Here is a 19,810-nt window from a genome sequence, read left to right on the forward strand (position 1 = left end):
ATTATCTTGTTCAGTATTTGAATAAATGTAAAAAGATCTAATTTCTCTACAAATGTTTATAAGAAGAGTGCAAACACTAGGACCCTTTTTTTCTTGTTAGGGATACCCGTTTCATACACATGGTGATATTGATTATGATAAAATAATCAGGGTTTCGTTTCCGTATTACATAACAAATATCGAAAAACCAATCAACATCCAACTCAGGGTCTGGTCAATAACTTTATTCAAACTCAAGCTCTTGAAAGGGTTCATCCAGGGTAAAAAAAAACTTTTCCCATATTTCCCCGAAGACAATTCATTGGCTTCTAGGGGCGACGGTAGCCCCTATTTATATATGAAAAAAGTTTTGCTTTCTTCTTTTCCTTTTTATTTTTCTTCTCTTTATTCCAATCATGACTACCGATAATTTATTCCAACTACTTGAAAAAGATTTTTGTCTTTCAAGGGAACAACTCAAACCTATCATTGAAGGCTTCAAGTTAGAATGCAAGGCAGGCCTGAAAACACCTTCTAAAGGGCTAGCTACCATGATCCCTTCCTTTGTTACTAAAATGCCTACTGGTGATGAGACCGGAACTTTTCTCTCGCTTGATTTAGGCGGTACAAATCTACGCATTGCTGCTGTTGAGCTCAAGGGCGCTGGAAAATCTGTTGTTCATGAACTCAAGCGTCGTCCCACGGTAGAACTTAAGACTGGTGAAGGCTCTGTTTTTTTTGACTGGATTGCTGATGCTATTCGCGACCTTGTTACAGTTGAAGCAAAGCATCTTTTTACTGAAGCCCAAGTCTCTGGTCAAGACACGCTTGCTTTAGGTGTTTGTTGGAGTTTTCCTGTTGAGTAAGTCATCTTGTGTTGATGAAGAGAAACTAACATCTCATAGTCAAACTGCTGTTGATCGCGGCGTTATTCTCAGAATGGGAAAGGGCTTTACTCTTCAAAATACTGAAGGACATGACCTTGCAGATATGTTTCACGAAGCTTTTAAGCGCAAGGTAATGATCAAAACAATCATGCTTATAACATTGGCTAAACAGTCTGTAGAATTTGAATGTAAGAGTGACTGCTATTCTCAATGACACTGTTGGCACACTTGTTGCTCATGGATACACTAATCCTACTTGTCGTATTGGTCTCATTTTTGCAACAGGCATTAATGCTGCTTACCCCGAAAAAGTGCCTCAAATTATCAAATTGGACTCAAGCATTCGTGAAACATATCCTAATGATACCGAAATGTTGATTAATACCGAAATTGACATCTTTGGTACCGAAGCTTATTTGCCTCTTACAAAATACGATCTTGCGCTTGATTTATCTCACAACCAACCCAAGTTCCAACTGTATGAAAAGATGTTATCGGGTGCTTATCTCGGTGAATTAACCCGTCTTATTGCTATGGACTTTATTGAGGCTGGTGTTCTTTTTGAAGGTCATGTTCCTGAAGGTTTTGATGAAGAATGGTCTTTTCCTACCATGTACATGAGTACTTTGGAAAAAGATAACAAGACAGATCGACAAGATAGTCTTGAAATCTTGAGTGCGTTTAACTTTGTCAATACTCCTACTTCAGATGATTTAGCCATCTTGACACGTATCTGTCGTATTGTGTCTACTCGTGCTGCTTCTCTAGCTGCCGTCTCCATCATTGCATTAGTTGATCAACAAAGACTTCTTGATGTTGACCGAGATGATATTGTTGTTGGTATCAACGGCTCCACTTTTGAATTCTATCCTCATATGGATATGCGTGTCAGAAGAGCCCTCGATGAATGGTATGGCAAGGAAACAAGTAGCAGAATCACTCTGGAAGTAGCGTCTGAAGGTGGTAGCGTTGGTGGCGCATTGATTGCTATGCTGTGCAAGTAACATCATGTATCGTGTTTATATATATATATCCCTATCGCTGTTTTCTCTTTGTATAATTACTTGTACACTTTATTGAATCTGAAATTATAATCTCACTGTTATGCAAAGTCTTTTTTTTTTAAAAAAAAAATAATATTGCCACAACATTGTAAAGGAGGGAGAGAGAGCCATATTGTGTCGTTCAAATAATTTATAATGACACAAATACTTGAGACAATCAAGACAATATCTACCTCGTTATAAAACTAAAACATGCGGTTTTGTTTTGCTATGAAATGGAATCTTTATTGTTTTGGGTAACGTGAATGAGTGAACAATCCTAAATTTCTTCTTCTAGGTGAAGGTGTAGTCACGGCAGACCGAGTTGAAGAAGGGCTTGTGTTGTCCAAAGGTTGGGTATCGGTTGAATAGCTTGGGTCTATACGCCAAACTTTTATCAAGCCTCTAAAATCAGCAGTAACAAGAATATGACCTTCAGCATTTTCTTCAGTATTAGACGTTTGGCTGCTACTGCTTGTTGTTGAGAGTCTTCGAAGGCTTAATTGATTGTATATGATGTCTTGCTTTGATTTAGCAATATATTGTCTGGTTTTTGTAGGAGCAAAGATAGCAGTTGTTACAATATAATCATGTGCTTCAAAGAATTCAGGCTGACTACGTGTTTTATCATTCGTGGTGTTTTCTTTTCTTTTTAGCCATTTTGAAATGCCATTCTTTTGTTGGTGAGTGGGTGAATGACTTTCAAAACCACGAAAGCTTAATGTAGCCTCGTCTACATGGCCTAGTGCAGAAATAGCTTTATTTCTTGCGTCTTGAAGCTGGTGTAGTGGTGATGATCCCTCTGATTGTTCTGTACGCCAAATATATGCATGGCAATTCTCTGAGCCACTAATAATATACCGTCCATCGTCACTTTGTATCACGATTAGTATAACATTTATACAAACAAAAAAAAACATAGATACCTAAATGTTGCTTTGATTTGCAATGAATTATTCTCTGCTCCCTTGTACTTGAGCATCAAACTCTTGTCTTTCATGTTGTACAATCGTACTTTTGAATCATTACTTGTCACCAGAATTTTTTCTTCTCCAGAAGACATAGCAGGCATGATTTCTATACCTGTAATTTTGGGGCCCTTCTTGGAAGCGATGGAGATTTGAGTAATGTATTTTAGACTTTGCGTATCGTAAAAGTAGCAATGACCATCGCTTGTACCAGCAATCACTGTCTTGCCATCTAGTGTAAATGCTACAGCTGTAATGCATTTGTTTCCGGGTACTTCATTCCAAAATGCTACTCTCTTTTCAGGTATACTCCATATTCTGATACGGCTATCCATGCAACCCGACACAAAAAATCGATCATCCTATGGAGAGGATTAACATTTGACATTTTAGTGTCTCTTTACCTTGGGATGAAACTCAACTGAAGTAACAACGTTGGGATGTTGAAATACACACAAGCAGTCTTTTTGAGTCGAATGCCATAATCTACTACTCGTTATTATATTCAATTTAGAGAGAACAAAACTACTTGCCTTACAGTATGGTCCATAGAACCAGACAGCAGAAAATTGTTCTATAAAAAAAAAGACATCAACAAACATGCATCGGACTATTGTTGTTTACCTTTGACCATGCAAGTTCAAGAATATCTGCCTTGTGTCCTGCATATTCCATATGATGGGCTTCATCCAAGACTTTGATGGTAGAGCATTCAAGATTTTCATCTACTTGATCATATAATTTCCATAAATGAATAACACAACTCTGGCCTGCTGAAGCCAAGTTGCGTCCATCTTTACTGAATCTTAATGCCCAAATAGCACCGTATGGATGATTTGGACTTGGCTCAGCCATTGAATCAGATGACATTGACCGATGATTTGTCTCTGTGCTGGAGCAAGTAGCAATGGTTTGAGCCAAAACTAATCGAGAAAAATCTCTATTTTTTTGCTTTTTTTTGGTCTATATGGCATTAGACAATATTTTTCCTTTTTTTTTTTTTTTTTTTTTAAAAAAAAAGGAAACTCACTTTGATATGCTTTGCATTCAGTTGAATGTTGGGAACTAAATTTGGAGTTGAGATGCTTATTTGAGGTACAATGGCTTCTTCAAAAGAAGTGATCGAGCAAGAGCTTTCCTCGTCTACTTCTTCATCATCGTCATCGTCTTCCTCGTCCTCTTCTTCTTCAGTAACATGTCCTTCTGTTGTTTTGTTTTTATGTAGCCTCATTCTTTCAAAGAATCTCTTTTTATGTTTTCTATAGTCAAAATTGAGAATTCAAATCAACATGATCTATTTTTAGTCTACCCCGATTTCTCATCTAGACTTTCTGTAACATGCTCTTGCTCAATTTCTTTTGTATGCTGCTCAAATATATTTATTAAATCTATTCTTTTATAAATTAGCCGTGGTTAGTAAACGTACTTCATACCTTTGTTTTCATATAATGTTTCTGGAATAGATTCAGTAAGAGGTTCATTCTCTACTATAAAACAAAACACTATGAGTACTTGACGAGTGATGTGCTATCTTACAAAATATGCCCTCTGGTTGACTTGACTATGAACAAAAGTAAGTAAAATTTTTTCTTGGGTTATTTGACGTTACATGTTCTTTTATAGTGTACATATTCTTGACAAGAGTGCTCTCTATACTCATCTAGAAAGAAAAAAGAAAAGAAAAGGATAAATTGATTAAACAAGATAATTAAGCGGAGTCCTTTTTCTTCACGTTTTTCGGTCCTTCTGTGACTGATCAATGCCTGTGTATCCCTAATGCACTTTGGTTACAATGGCTGTCTAAAAAAGGGAAGTGACTAAAAAAACGAATCTCAGCTTCAAGCAGAGTTACAATCAAATGAAAAAAAAAAATTTTTTTTTTCTGTTCTTCTTTTGTTCCTGTTTACAGTATGTCTCCACCACAAGGATATTCTGTTAGTCAAGCCAACCGTACTATCAACTCATTTTTTTCACCAGTGAAAAAGGCAGGGCAAACTGAAGAGCGCCCTAAAATAAATGTCAACAGTGCTCTCAAGAGTAGCAACTTGTCTACTGTGAAAAGCAACCCAAGTGCCTTTTCTTCCAAATTGAAACATTTATCTTCTTTTGCTAGAAGTAGTATTAACAGCAACAACAGCAGTACAGAGAACTTGACAAAGGACTTGGCCAAGACTAGAATTGAATCAATTTCAGTTGCTAAGGAGCTGAAGCAAGAAATGAGTTCTGAAGAAGAGGAAGAGGAAGAAGAGGAAGAAGAAGACGAAAGTAATGGGGATGATGAAGATAGTGTGTCTTTTAAACGTATCTTGCGTAAAAAAGGGCCAGCAAAAAAAATTCAGACATACATTTTCTCTTCTGAAGAAGACGACGACGACGACGATGAAGACGACGACGACGACGATGAAGACGACGAAGACGACGTACAGTCCACACCTATGACAACAGAAATTTCTCAAGCTAGAAAAAGACGTATTGTCTTTAGTGACTCAGAAGATGAAGATGATATGGATGTAGATGATGAAGGATATGTAGATCGAAACGAAAAGATCAACAAAACTTATGATGATTCATCCGAACGAGAGACTATTGAACGTTTGCAAAAGATATATCCTAAAAAAAGTCATGAAGATATCCGTGATGCTCTCCGTAGAGCAGGTACTGCTGTTGGCGCTTTAAGCTTGCTCAGTAAAAGTGATGATAACCAGAAATACAAGCGTGTAAAGATCAACAAAATAGATGATGAAGATGAAGAAGACGAAGAAGATGAAAGAAACCGTAAGCGACTCTCGGAAGCACAAAGAGATCGATTGGTGCTCAAATATTTCAACACGTGTACTTCAAAGGACTTGCAGGATGTCACTGGCTGTAAGCCTGAACAAGCTGATAAAGTGGTGGAAGAGTTAAGACCATTTAGCGACATGGAAGACTTGGAAGATAAACTAAAGAGAACAAAAGGAACCAGTGCTAAATACATCAACTCTTGTCAAGAAATGATGGATGGATATACTGCTGTTGATTACATTATTGAGAAAATTGAAAGTGTTGGATCCAATTTGCGTAAAGTGCTTGATGTTTGGGAAGATCATAGTAAGCATGAAAAGGCAGATGGCTTGCACATGACAAAAGTCGAAAGAAATATGGATAAGCATAAATTAAGTTCTGCAGAACAAGATGCACTTGAAGGCTATCTTACCAAGCAACCTGATTGCGTCCCTAAAAATTTGACTTTAAAGGATTATCAAATCATGGGAGTCAATTGGATGTTGTTGCTCTATCGTAAAGGCATCTCTGGTATTTTGGCTGATGAAATGGGTCTTGGTAAGACAGCTCAAGTCATTACGTTTCTTGGAAGACTCAATGAACTTGGTGAAACTGGTCCTCATTTGGTCATAGTTCCCTCTTCTACTATCGAGAATTGGATTCGTGAATTTGAACGTTTTTGCCCTAATCTAGTTGTACGTTTGTATCATGGTAGTGTGAATGAAAGAGCCGAGCAACGTATGTATCTTAAAGAAGAAAGAAAAGAACATGGATTCCAGGTGATTATCACTACTTATCAATTGGCCGCTGGTAATGCAGATGATCGTGTCTTTTTAAAGAAACTTCGATGTCGCTCTATGATTTTGGATGAAGGACACATGGTCAAAAATTGCTATAGTGCTCGATACAAGGCACTTATGAGCATTTCAACACCCTTCCGTCTCTTGCTGACAGGTACACCTTTACAAAACAACCTTCAAGAGCTTGTGTCTCTTTTGACATTTATTATGCCCAACACGTTTTCAAATTTTGAAGAAGAAGTACGATCAATTTTCAAGATTCGAAACACTGGTGCAAACAATGACAGTAAAAAGAATGAAGGAAAATCCAATGTATCTACTGTCCAGATGTTGTCCAAGGAGCGAATTCTAAGAGCCAAGAAAATGATGACACCCTTTGTCTTGCGCCGTAGAAAAGAAAATGTGCTCAAGGATCTACCAGAAAAGATTCAAAAGATTGAATACTGTGTTATGACTCAAAGACAAGAAGAAATTTACTCTGACATTATCATCAAGAGCAAAAAGACATATCAAGAATCATTAGAACAAAAAGACAAACAGCCAGTCAAGTCAAAATCACCTATGAATGAGCAATATGAAAGTATGAGAAACATTGTTGTTCATCTCAGAAAAGCAGTAGACCATCCTCTTATGTTTAGAAATATTTATACGGATGATATGCTCAAAGCGATGGCCAAGAAGCTCAGAAGCGATGTCAAGTATTGGGACTCTGTAGAAGAACTCATTTATGAAGATATGACTGTTATGTCTGATTTTGAGCTGAACAATCTATGTAAAGAAGAAAAGGTAATTAGTGAATAGAGTATAGGAATCATTAGACTTAACTATTTTGTTAGGCTATCAAAGAGTACCAGCTATCAAATGAGGAATGGATGAATGCCGGAAAGATTGACCAACTCAAAGTACTGCTTCCTCGATTTAGAAAGCAAGGCAACAAGGTGTTGATTTTTAGTCAATTTACCAGAATGTTAGATATTCTTGAACTCGTAATGGAAACTATGAATGTATCCTACCTTCGTTTGGATGGAGAGACCAAAGTCATGGAACGTCAAAACCTTATTGATGAGTTCAACGAAAATGAAGATATTCAAGTCTTTTTGCTGAGTACTAAAGCAGGTGGTTTTGGTATTAATTTGACATCTGCAAAGTAGGTATCACAGCTATGAAAATCATCTAACCTTTCTTGTGGCAGCATTGTAATTCTCTATGATTTGGATTTCAACCCTCAAAATGATAAGCAAGCCGAGGATCGTGCTCATCGTGAGTCAATATTTTATGTTCTACACTATACTTATTTATTTTTTGACAGGCGTTGGTCAAACAAAAGATGTTACTATTTACAAACTCATCACAAAAGACTCTATAGAAGAACATATTCTGAGAATGGCTAATATGAAGCTACGTCTCGACAAGAACGTCTCATCTAATGAAGACGAGGAAGTTGTTGACGACTTAGAAGATACAGAGAGCCAAAAGCAAAGCTTACAATCTATGATCAAAGAAGCGTTCATATTAGCCGATAGACGAAACAAACAGCATTAACTTACATTTGTCATTACAATATTATAGCATTACATAAATCACACTTCATTGACCACATTATCATAGAGCAAAATCATTTTGGGCCTTTAACAAAAGTTTTGGTGTATTATCTTTTGTTCAAAGGTTTGCTTCTCTTTAACCAATCTTTGAGATAGCTCGAACTTGCGAAAATAAAAAGAACAAAGAAAACAAGTACGTCTTCTCCTGAAATTTTAGTGAGAATTATCTTTTGTCTAGAGTGTTTCGATAAGAATAACAACTCGATAAGCGAATCAAAATACAGGATTTAACGACAGGGTAAATTTATGCAGATAAAAGGAGTGCGCTTTGCGCTATGCCTTTTCTTTTTTCTCTTCATTATCTATATATGTGGATTTTACTCTCTTTGCCTGCCGCTGGGCTTTTCTTCCTTCATCGCTATTACCAAGTCAATTATGCCAAATTTCAAGAAATAATATCCCCAGAGCCATTACCAGACTCAACTGAAGTTCAAGAACCTATTCGTTTACAGGTGGAAAGTGGACATATCCCATCCTGGCTCAATGGCATCATGTATCGTATTGGTCCTGGTATATTCAACATCAAGCAAAAGGATGGTTCTGTATTTTCAATCCGGCATGGATTTGATGGCTTACCCTTTATGCATCGTTTTCAAGTGGATGGTCAAGCTCAGTCTCTCAAGTACAACTCTAGACTGTTGGCTAAATCCATTCAGAAAGAAATAGAAGAAAAAAAATACAGGTTTCTATTCTTTTTTGGACATATTCCCAAGGTTACCTTTTCGCAGTGGATTTCCGAGTTTTATGCTCGTTTAAGCAACATTGTTTTGTTTCCTCAGCCGAGACATCAACATAGACCAGATGGCCAATCCGTGGGCGTAACAGCTACTCCCAACTATCCACTTCCTTCTTCTATGTCCAAAGAAAATGAACATGTGCTTGTCTCTAAGACGGATGCCAACATATTACAAAAGATTCATGCTGAAACATTGGGTAAGTCTTTATTTTTATATTGGCGTGTATACTCATGTATTTCAGAACCCGAACGTATCTTTGACTACACTACTTTTGACTCTCGTCTGAAGGGTGATTTGTCTGCTGCTCATCATCAACATGACCCTGTAACAAAAGAAATCTTCAATTTTACATTGACAATAGGACCTCGTCCTAGATTGATTGTCTTTAGTGTTACTAATGAAGGCAAAGTAACTGTATTAGCCGATATTACTCGACGCCATAATAACACACCCATTCGAGCACCTTATATTCACTCACTTTGGCTTACTGAGAATTATGTGATTATTCCTGAAGCGCCTTTGACTTACCAAGATGGTGGAAAAAACATGCTCCTCTATGGTTCTGCTTTGACAAGTATGGGCTGGGATAAAGACATGCCTACCTACTGTCATGTGTTTCACAGACAAGGTGGTTTAGTAGCATCAATTCCTGTTCCCAGCTTCTTTACTTTTCATGTAGCTAATGCTTTTGAAAGCCAATGCCCCAAAACAGGTGATACTTTGCTCAATTTGGACTGCTCTTCTTTCTCAAATGGTGACATTATGCATCAACTCCATACTTTTGGCGTACCTCGCCACAAGGGGCCTTCTGCCCCTACTCCTCAAGGAACAACATTCATAAATGGCATATTGCATCCTCCTCGCCACCAAACCTCTTTTGGCGATCTCATTAGATATCAGCTGAACCTTAATCAATCAAGCGTGGAATCCATTGATACATTGGCTAAGAATGTTGAATTTCCTCGTTATAATCAAGATTATACAACCAAGGCTGATAATCAGTATGTCTATGGCTGTCAGTTACAGCCATTTACCGAGATAAGAGATGAAACGATTGGCTTAATCAAAGTCGATCTCAACGAACGCAAGACACAAACATATGCTGTTGAGGGTTTTTCTTGTTCTGAGCCTATCTTTGTTCCAGACCCAAAAGGCTCTGCTCAAGATGATGGTGTTCTTTTGACATTGGTAAATAATTTCGATTGCTGTTATTTTATTGTTTTGGATGCTTCTAGCATGAAAGAATTAGCACGTATCAAGATTGGACAATTTACTGCTGTCACTTTTCATGGATCCTATGTGAATCATGAATTTGAATCAATTAATATCAACTAGCTATTACAGGCTAATCCATCTTGATTTTGTAAAAAATAAATCAAGACCACTTGGATGGTCATTGAAATAAGTAAAGTATAAAAACAGAAACTGAGCAAAGATTCGACCAACAATGCCAAACGAGATAATGAGTAGTGTTTGGAAATAAGGAGTATTCAAATAGACTATGATAAGAATGAATAACTGCTTAAGAAAATACATTACACACTACCTGACATAGCTTCAGTATTTGAGGCCAAGACAATGATATTGACAAGCCATGAATATTCCAGCTGTTTGTAGTCCCAAATCACCATCAGTATTAATAACATTTTACCAAAGCTCGATATGATCAATGCCATTGATACGTAATTGTGTCTGTTCCTCTTGGTTAATATATTTGTCTCAATGAACCATGTTTTTTGTTTTGTTTTGTTTTTTACCTAATATTGTCTCTTTTTTTCAAGTACAATCGAATCACTAAATTAATGCAGCAATGAAAGACAATAAACTCTATTTTATCTGGTAAGTAAATCAAGTCTTTTTCTTTGATAAATGTTTATACCAATAACGCATAATGTCAAAATGTATAAATACTGATAATACAATGGTTGATGTATGAATTGTGAATCATATTCAGTGTAATATCTTTCAAGTCGAAACCATTTGATATCTGCATGCTTGTATTATTATTACTCTCAGTCAATTGTCATACTTACAAACTTCAAAAAGTATCAGCAAAATGGCAAATCGAAATACATGAGGCTAATTTAAAGTATAATAAGCAGTTGATATACAATAAAGGACGAGTTTTACTTCAACACCATCTTGTTTCGTAATACGGTTAAAGAGTAAGTGCCGGTACACCTGAGGTTTATGTAATAACATATCAATAAAGATGATTATGAAGTCGTGTTCAACGTATTTATCGGCAAACTGATTGCAACGCTCCTAAGCTTTATGTCTTTAGAAACAGAGGTTCGAGTTATTTTTTCTTTATCCATACACAAGTAGTTAGTCTTATATTGTCTATACTGTACTGGGTGTACAAGTTAGCCACGGACTGTCCACATTCAACACAGGTACTCATAAATGCAAGCAAAGAAAACAAATTAAAAAAATGCACATTTCTTGAATTCAGACAAAAACAAGCCAATCAAAAGACGTAAATACAGCAAGCCATGGCCAAGGATCACGTGACTTTTAAATTTTGTAAAAGCTGTATCATGTATGCTAAGAATAAATTTTACTAATATTCGCATATTAATGATACTGTATAACGATCCCATTGAGCGGGCAAAATAAAATACAGATATCAGGATTTGGAAGCAAAGAGATTTAAAAAACATCATAAAAGATGAAAAATTATGTGAGGAGAAATAGACAGTAAAAAAAGGGCGGAAGAAGGGTGGAAGTATAGGGGAAAGACAGCAGGGCTTTCAGCTATACGTCCGGCTTTGAATGAACATGGCTACAAGGAGGGGACACACAATGCTATGCTTTGGGAAACTCGTCTTGAAAATGTTGATTAAAGTTGCTGATTGTCTGCATGAATTAAATGACTGTTGTAAAGGAGTGTGAAGATGTTTAAGAGGGGTTTAATTATTTTTTTTGTTTTTTCTTTTTTATATATTTTTTCCCTGTTGTTGTGAGATGAAGAGAGAGTAGATATAGAATAAGAGAGAAGGTAAGAACACAGAGAAAGTCCGTTAGAACTTGTATAGGTTTTTATTTCTCCAAGAAATGTTATCTTTCAATTGCTATAAAATGTCGAGGTATTTATACTTTTTCTTCTCGGTCAAAATATTGTTTTGGGGTTAGCTTCTTGACTACGGATTGATTTGTTAGATCAGGAGCAATTAAGAGAAATGCCTTTAGAGAAAGTTGTCAGCTCAGCCAATAGTGCATGATCTGACCTGAACTTGAATAAACTATTACATATTTGTCAAATGCCAATGCCAATGTATTTGTCAGCTCTAACTGTCACTTTATGAGGGCCATTAATAATAACAGAGTCACTAGGTTCATAATCTCTGTCTATGAGGATGATGTAGTACTTCTAGTAGAATGAGTGAATGTCAGTGACTATAGATCCATTGCAATTGCCATAGATGTGATCTGGTTTTTTGCCATGATCATCATTTATTGATCTATGCATATGAATTCATATATGTTCACAACAGAGTTTCATCTATAGTCTAGTGAGTGAGTATAATCAGCGCATTGATTTCGTTTTGGTCAAGCAGAGACTGCAAAAATCTACAAAAAAAAAAAAAAAAAAAAAAAAAAATATCGCAAAGCTCGCAAACGTCAGAAGTCTTCTATGGGCATAAGTAATTTTCCAAAAAAAAAGTTATATTTTTTCTATAAAATGCTAACATTTATGCCGACATGGCAAGTATGCCATTTATGTACCTGAAAAAAATATTTTCTGTAACCAAAGAATTCCTAATTTTTTTTTTTTAGAAAAACCTGTTTTTTTATTTTTCTTTTCAAATAAATAAATGAGTCTACCGGATAATGATTTTACTATTTTGGTTTAAAAAGGATATTACTGCCTGGTAGATTCGTTTTTTAATTTAAAATTGAAAAACTGAAAAGCAAGCTTTTTTTCTTTCTAATTTTAAGCAGAAAAATTAGAAAACTTCTTTTTATTTTTTTGTATTGCAAAAAAATACTTTTGATTTATTCTAAGACAGTGGTTTTTACTTTAAAATAGTGGTTTTTACTATTTTTCAAAATATGTTTTTTTGAGTACGCAAATGGCATTGTGGTGTTTAGGTTGTATTACACTTCGAGCCTTGTGATCTTTGTTGTTATCTTTCTTTTATTGGTTAAATTCGAACTTGCACTACTTAAAATATATATAAAATAAAATAAAACTAAACTATGTATCTTTATCTTCTTTGGTGAGAAATATTTAATTGAAGAAAGACACGGGAAGAGGGGGGCGTGAACAACAAAGATCACTTCGCTCTCGTGTAATAATTTCAATACTTCATGTATTCGTATTTACATAATATTAACTTGAGGTTCGCTAACATTTATGCCGATGTGCAAGTATACCAATTGTGTACTCAAAAAAATATTTTTGAGAAAAAAATAGAAACCATTACTTTAAAATAAATCAAAATTATTTTTTGTAATGACAAAAAAAAAAAAAATATTAAAATAAATCAAAATTATTTAATTTTCTGTTTAAATTAATAAAAAAAAGCTTGTTTTTCAATTTTTCTGTTCTAAATTAATGAACGAGTCTACCAAGTAGTAATATCTGTTTAAACTAAAAAAGCAAATTAACATCTGGTAGACTCGTTCATTAATTTAGAACAGAAAAATTGAAAAACAAGCTTTTTTTTATTAATTTAAACAGAAAATTAAATAATTTTGATTTATTTTAATATTTTTTTTTTTTTTGTCATTACAAAAAATAATTTTGATTTATTTTAAAGTAATGGTTTCTATTTTTTTCTCAAAAATATTTTTTTGAGTACACAATTGGTATACTTGCACATCGGCATAAATGTTAGCGAACCTCAAGTTAATATTATGTAAATACGAATACATGAAGTATTGAAATTATTACACGAGAGCGAAGTGATCTTTGTTGTTCACGCCCCCTCTTCCCGTGTCTTTCTTCAATTAAATATTTCTCACCAAAGAAGATAAAGATACATAGTTTAGTTTTATTTTATTTTATATATATTTTAAGTAGTGCAAGTTCGAATTTAACCAATAAAAGAAAGATAACAACAAAGATCACAAGGCTCGAAGTGTAATACAACCTAAACACCACAATGCCATTTGCGTACTCAAAAAAACATATTTTGAAAAATAGTAAAAACCACTATTTTAAAGTAAAAACCACTGTCTTAGAATAAATCAAAAGTATTTTTTTGCAATACAAAAAAAATAAAAAGAAGTTTTCTAATTTTTCTGCTTAAAATTAGAAAGAAAAAAAGCTTGCTTTTCAGTTTTTCAATTTTAAATTAAAAAACGAATCTACCAGGCAGTAATATCCTTTTTAAACCAAAATAGTAAAATCATTATCCGGTAGACTCATTTATTTATTTGAAAAGAAAAATAAAAAAACAGGTTTTTCTAAAAAAAAAAAATTAGGAATTCTTTGGTTACAGAAAATATTTTTTTCAGGTACATAAATGGCATACTTGCCATGTCGGCATAAATGTTAGCATTTTATAGAAAAAATATAACTTTTTTTTTTGGAAAATTACTTATGCCCATAGAAGACTTCTGACGTTTGCGAGCTTTGCGATATTTTTTTTTTTTTTTTTTTTTTTTTTTTGTAGATTTTTGCAGTCTCTGCTTGACCAAAACGAAATCAATGCGCTGATTATACTCACTCACTAGACTATAGATGAAACTCTGTTGTGAACATATATGAATTCATATGCATAGATCAATAAATGATGATCATGGCAAAAAACCAGATCACATCTATGGCAATTGCAATGGATCTATAGTCACTGACATTCACTCATTCTACTAGAAGTACTACATCATCCTCATAGACAGAGATTATGAACCTAGTGACTCTGTTATTATTAATGGCCCTCATAAAGTGACAGTTAGAGCTGACAAATACATTGGCATTGGCATTTGACAAATATGTAATAGTTTATTCAAGTTCAGGTCAGATCATGCACTATTGGCTGAGCTGACAACTTTCTCTAAAGGCATTTCTCTTAATTGCTCCTGATCTAACAAATCAATCCGTAGTCAAGAAGCTAACCCCAAAACAATATTTTGACCGAGAAGAAAAAGTATAAATACCTCGACATTTTATAGCAATTGAAAGATAACATTTCTTGGAGAAATAAAAACCTATACAAGTTCTAACGGACTTTCTCTGTGTTCTTACCTTCTCTCTTATTCTATATCTACTCTCTCTTGATCTCATAACAGCTGCTTTGTTCTATTTTAAACCAGGCTCAAAAGTCAACTACACCCTTCCTTTGCATAAATTTTAGCAAACTCGAATCAAGCAAGCGGCAGTTGAAAATCATTTCTAAAAAGCAACTACTAGCCGTTGACAGCGTCTTCTCTTCCCAAATGACAACTGCTGTAATTCAATATCCTTATTGAATGCTCTTGATCATCAATTTTTTGGCTAGGTTCACTCTTGCAGCAGAATAGTTACGACAGCCATAGTAGCCATAGTAGCCATGGTAACCATACACTACAGCGTGAGCAACTGCATTTTTCTTCCATCGCTTACGCTGTAGTGACAACTCTATAAAAAAGTAACTAGGGCAATAGAGAAAGTTATAGAAAGACTTGTATACCTCAGGCCTTCGTTGTCATTGTGATGGACTTACCTAAAAAAAAAAAAGAAAAAAAACATTTTCAAACATCATAAAAATATTGACAGTTATGCCGAAATTACAAGTATGCCATTTGCCTACTCAGAAAAATATTTTTTGAAAAGCAATAAAATCGCTATTTTAGAATTAAAACCATTATTGTAAAATAAATCAAAAATATTTTCTGCAATGATAAAAAATAAAAAAGTAAAAGATTTCATATTTTTGCTTGAAATTTTGAAAAAAGCTTGTTTTTCGATTTTTCTGTTTCAAATTAAAAACAAATCTACCGACCATTAATCTCTTCTTTTAACTAAAACAGTAAAGCCATTATCCGGTAGACTCGTTTATTTATCTAAGGCAGGAAAATTGAAAAATTGGCTTTTTTTCTAATTTTAAGCAGAAAATATGAAATCTTCAGGTTTTTCATTTTTCTGTCATTACAAGTACATAAGTTTTTTTTTTTTTTTTGTAGTTGGATTTTATTTACAATATTATTGATTAGTCACACATCGTAGAGAGGTGGGACGTCGAAAAACAGGAGTAAAGAAAGACGAAGTAAAGATCATACAATGATCAGGGCTATTTTAGCAAGGAGTGATTTTTTGTAGCTAAGGCTACCTGGTAAATTGTATCTGAAATGATACAATAATGTTCAAAAGCAACCTGGTTAAGAATCAGGTTCCAATAGGATTTCCAGATATTCCATTGAGCTATCGCAACGATGGATACAAGTTTGGAGCGGTTTGTAATGGCAGGCGGAAAGGCTTGAAGAGTGAGAACCTTGTGGAGGGAGGACGGAGTAAAGTATACCAGAGGGTAGTAGCAGTTCAGTATTTCCAACCAAACACTCCACTTGGTAGAGCAGTGGGCTATGAAATGATCATACGATTCCGGTTGTGATTTGCACAGCGACAGACAGGAGTAGAGACAGTACCAATCTTGAAAAGTTCGGACGCAGTGGGCAGTTTCTTGTGAAGCACACGATACCACAGTGTTCTAGCCTGAGGGAGCATTGGAGTCCTCCAAAACAGAGAGAGTGAAGTATGAGAAGCCTTTATTGTGATTTAGCTTTGTCTTCATAAGGATGCAGGCAGAAATCCCTAGAAGTGAAAGAGCGCCACAATCTTGTGTCAGTTAATTGCTTGGTCAAAGCATCATAGACAGATACAGTAGATGGTGTACATCTTGTGTAATATATTGCCACAGGAAAGATTGAAGTTTTACTGTTCGTCTACGAAGAACGTCTATAAAGAGCTGATGGCACAATCCTGGTAATGTCCCATATTCATGGCGAACCTTCAGGCGTAACCGGTTACTCTGTTTGTCAAAGAGGAAGAAGAGAGATGCTGGTACTTTTGAATGTCGATGAAGCCAGTGGTTCTGAGGTACCTCTTGAAACATGTTAATTAGCGGAAAGTAAAGCAAGTTGGCAAGAGGCACATTATCAAGTTTGAAGTTGATACCAAAGTGATCAAAGGCAGCATAAATACCATTGACAACTGAAGTGGGATGACAAAGGTCATGACGGCGAAGAGTTCTAGAGAAAAAGGGTAGCAATGTATTGTCAGCATCCGGAGACATGATGCCTGTGATGTTTTGATAATAGAGCTATATAATAAGATGATTTAGAGACAAAGGTAGATACTTTGAGACTGTTCTATACAATTTTATTGTTGTTCTTTTTGATTATAAATTATTCTAGCATATTTATACATGAAGAGATGTCGGAGTAAGTAGTAGTAGAGTTCATGCAAATGACTGAGTCTCTATTATCATAGACTACTTTAAATTAATTAAATAATGTAAATTATGGATTTCGGTTATAAGTCTTGATCTATTAAAAGATACATTGTCTTATTCAGTACAAGAGGTTCTTTTATGTCTATTTCTGATGTAATGTGATATAATCACTAATAAAATGATCAAATCAATAAGTCGATTAGAACCAAAACGGCCAAAAGAAGTCTGCTTTATTAAAGGTTATATTTTGTATTGTATTTATACTGTTTGTATGATAATTGATTATCCTTGATTTGGGACTGAGTGTGTATACACTAGCTAATCGGTTGAGTGGATTAAGGTACACAAGAACTGGGTACATAATCAGGGCACAGACCTCGTCTACCATTGGTATTGATGCAGATGTCAATTTGTGATTATGTGATGGTCTGATCTTTAACATGTTTAAACTAAGATGGAAGACATCCATCGAAGCTGCGGATAAAACTGTGATTGAAAGATATATTTATACATGATATTAATACTTGCTCTTTTAAGGCACAACTAGTGTAAGAAGGGATGAATAATGCTGTGTATACAACATCAACATAGGTTTGAATTTCCTCCAAGTATCGAGGGTCATTTTCGTCATCAGTACATTCCACTCTGTCATCCATGTGTATGTCCTCTTCGTTTGGATCCTCTTTCTCTGAGTGTTCTTTCTCTGGAGTATTACTCATTGCAGTGACATGAGGTTGGTCTTCCTTAGGTGCTGGGGACTCGACTGACTGCGCACGGTTGGTGATCTTACGTTCAAGAGACTTGCCTGTTTTTCTGTTCTGTTTCTTGTTTAAGATGTTTGTCGAATACTTTCGGGGACATTCGTAAGATCGGTGTCCTTGTTCATGGCAGGAGTAACATAAAATGCGAGCTCTAGAAGTTTCACAAGTAAATTTGGTGTGACCATCTTGATGGCAATATCGGCACCACGTTGGCATTGTAGTGATCTGAGCACTTTTAATACAGAATATAATAAATAATCTTTCATCATATAAATGAATAATCACTTATAGCACTATACATTATAAATATAAAGTAAGCATTGTATAATGACAGTAAATAACGGTAACTGGGATAATATGGATATTTACAAATAAGGAAACCATAATTGTACCTTTTAGGTAACAAGGAGAATTAAAGGAGAATTTATATAATCAATTCCCAGGCACACGCTGTCAAGGTGTTAAGTAATCAATAATCAGTAATCATAATTAGTCAATAAATCAGGTAGTATAGAAGACAACCTGGAAAAGATATATTTTAGACAACAATCAATTTATTTTTGTAATAAAGAAGTACTGAACAGTCTCACTGTATTTTTTTGTTTTTTCTTTCTATCTTCTATTATATCTTCATTCACAACCCAAACATCACAGGCATGTTGTTCCAAGTGGCTCGGAAGACTTCAGTACTTGATTCCATCCAATTAACCTGGTGACTTAGCTGTTGAAACTTCATGGAGGGAGGAGTATTCTTGGGCTGATATACGTCAAGTACTACATATCCGCTACCTATGGTTCCAAAAATTGCTAAACTAGTATTAAGCCCACTGAGCACCTCTTCTGAAGTAAACATAGGCAAATGAGAGAGCTTTAACCTAATGACCTGTGATTGGTCGGCAATCGCTTTGCAAGGAAGTACTTGCAGCTTTGCTTCACTGAAATTGATACCAGTTCGAGCGATGTCATTTACGTCGTTGGCATCAGTCACGTAAACTTCGAGGTAACGAATTGCTCCATCACTAAGAGCCATACAAGCGTGTACTTTGGGGTGTTGTTTCTTCAACTCGACCATACACTGTTGATCAGTATACTGTTTTTTACATTCAGTAACATTGAAAAGGTATGCTCCGTCTGAGCGAGAGGAGCGATAAATTCTGGTTTGCAGAATACGGGTAATATCATCATTCTCTTCTGGGTGAGAAGTGATATCGTTGTGGATGAGGGACACGTTTTTAAGACGTGCCGCTTCAGCATACGTTTTTTGCTTTGTTTTTGGTACGGAAGAAAGCATGGATGTCAGGAACTTCTCATGAATGCAAGAAAATACAGATGTATTTTCAAACTCCGTTAACATTCATACCGACTTACAAGTATGCTACTTATGTACTTGTCATGGCTCTTCCCAACTCTCAACACTTTCAGTCGGTTGCGGGGATTGAAAAATCCCCAAACCTAAAAGCCACCCAACAACTAAGATCATATGCTAGTGTAGCAGCTAGAACTCGAGTATCACTCATGCACCAAGGCATCGTTGAACCTGACAAAGATGCAGACTCACCTTTGCGAGAATTTCAGTCGAGAATTTATCGAGTAGCTAGCCATGAGGATGCTTTCTTACTCGACATTACTCCAGTTAAGAAAGAATACACTGATCTCCAGTGTATGCAGGAAATCAGCGCTCAACACCCAAAGATCTACGCTTGTTCCATCTTGAGGGATGGCCCAACTCAGTACTTGGAATTGTATATCGAAAAAGATGATGATAACAATGATCTTATGGAGCATGGTGTTGTCTTTAAAAAGTCAAAATTGCGAATTTTCCCTTGCAAGGCCGCAGATGCCACACTCCGATTTGTTACTGTGAAATTGTCCCAATTACCTTTACGTCCCAAA

The 19,810-nt window shown here is 35.3% G+C and overlaps 6 protein-coding genes across 6 annotated transcripts; 3 read left to right on the top strand and 3 right to left on the bottom strand.

Moving 5' to 3' along the window:
* Nucleotides 1-377: 377 nt before the first annotated feature.
* On the top strand, nt 378-1,995 carry B0P05DRAFT_563341 (uncharacterized protein). The gene is made up of 3 exons (XM_051580716.1): nt 378-841; nt 885-996; nt 1,046-1,995. The coding sequence occupies exons 1-3, from the start codon at nt 396-398 to the stop codon at nt 1,868-1,870; spliced, it is 1,383 nt and encodes a 460-aa protein (XP_051429843.1). The 5' UTR covers nt 378-395; the 3' UTR covers nt 1,871-1,995.
* Nucleotides 1,950-4,562, bottom strand: B0P05DRAFT_563348 (WD40-repeat-containing domain protein). The gene is made up of 8 exons (XM_051580717.1): nt 4,487-4,562; nt 4,187-4,438; nt 3,908-4,136; nt 3,502-3,840; nt 3,411-3,451; nt 3,282-3,363; nt 2,836-3,239; nt 1,950-2,782 (listed from the first exon to the last, which is right to left on the bottom strand). Exons 3-8 carry the CDS (start codon nt 4,106-4,108, stop codon nt 2,155-2,157), a joined length of 1,695 nt encoding a protein of 564 aa, XP_051429844.1. The 5' UTR covers nt 4,109-4,136; nt 4,187-4,438; nt 4,487-4,562; the 3' UTR covers nt 1,950-2,154.
* An 819-nt stretch (nt 4,563-5,381) lies between these two features.
* On the top strand, nt 5,382-7,979 carry B0P05DRAFT_480361 (SNF2 family N-terminal domain-containing protein; the record flags this gene model as incomplete). Its single annotated transcript, XM_051575123.1, has 4 exons — nt 5,382-7,223; nt 7,274-7,584; nt 7,630-7,697; nt 7,747-7,979. 4 exons carry the CDS (start codon nt 5,382-5,384, stop codon nt 7,977-7,979), a joined length of 2,454 nt encoding a protein of 817 aa, XP_051429845.1.
* Nucleotides 7,980-8,346: 367 nt separating this feature from the next.
* B0P05DRAFT_480360 (putative carotene-dioxygenase) lies at nt 8,347-10,110 on the top strand (the record flags this gene model as incomplete). The annotated part of the gene is made up of 2 exons (XM_051575122.1): nt 8,347-8,971; nt 9,017-10,110. 2 exons carry the CDS (start codon nt 8,347-8,349, stop codon nt 10,108-10,110), a joined length of 1,719 nt encoding a protein of 572 aa, XP_051429846.1.
* Nucleotides 10,111-10,310: 200 nt separating this feature from the next.
* Nucleotides 10,311-11,179, bottom strand: B0P05DRAFT_582021 (Arv1-like family-domain-containing protein; the record flags this gene model as incomplete). The annotated part of the gene is made up of 5 exons (XM_051582152.1): nt 10,311-10,467; nt 10,687-10,762; nt 10,809-10,854; nt 10,906-11,040; nt 11,096-11,179. 5 exons carry the CDS (start codon nt 11,177-11,179, stop codon nt 10,311-10,313), a joined length of 498 nt encoding a protein of 165 aa, XP_051429847.1.
* Nucleotides 11,180-17,815: 6,636 nt separating this feature from the next.
* On the bottom strand, nt 17,816-19,145 carry B0P05DRAFT_446848 (uncharacterized protein; the record flags this gene model as incomplete). The annotated part of the gene is made up of 2 exons (XM_051573820.1): nt 17,816-18,142; nt 18,570-19,145. Coding segments are annotated over 2 exons (903 nt in total), but the record flags the coding sequence as incomplete, so codon positions are not given.
* Nucleotides 19,146-19,810: the final 665 nt, after the last annotated feature.

Source organism: Gilbertella persicaria (genome assembly GCF_025201335.1).
Source record: "Gilbertella persicaria strain CBS 190.32 chromosome Unknown B0P05scaffold_68, whole genome shotgun sequence".
NCBI classification, from domain to species: domain Eukaryota; kingdom Fungi; phylum Mucoromycota; class Mucoromycetes; order Mucorales; family Choanephoraceae; genus Gilbertella; species Gilbertella persicaria.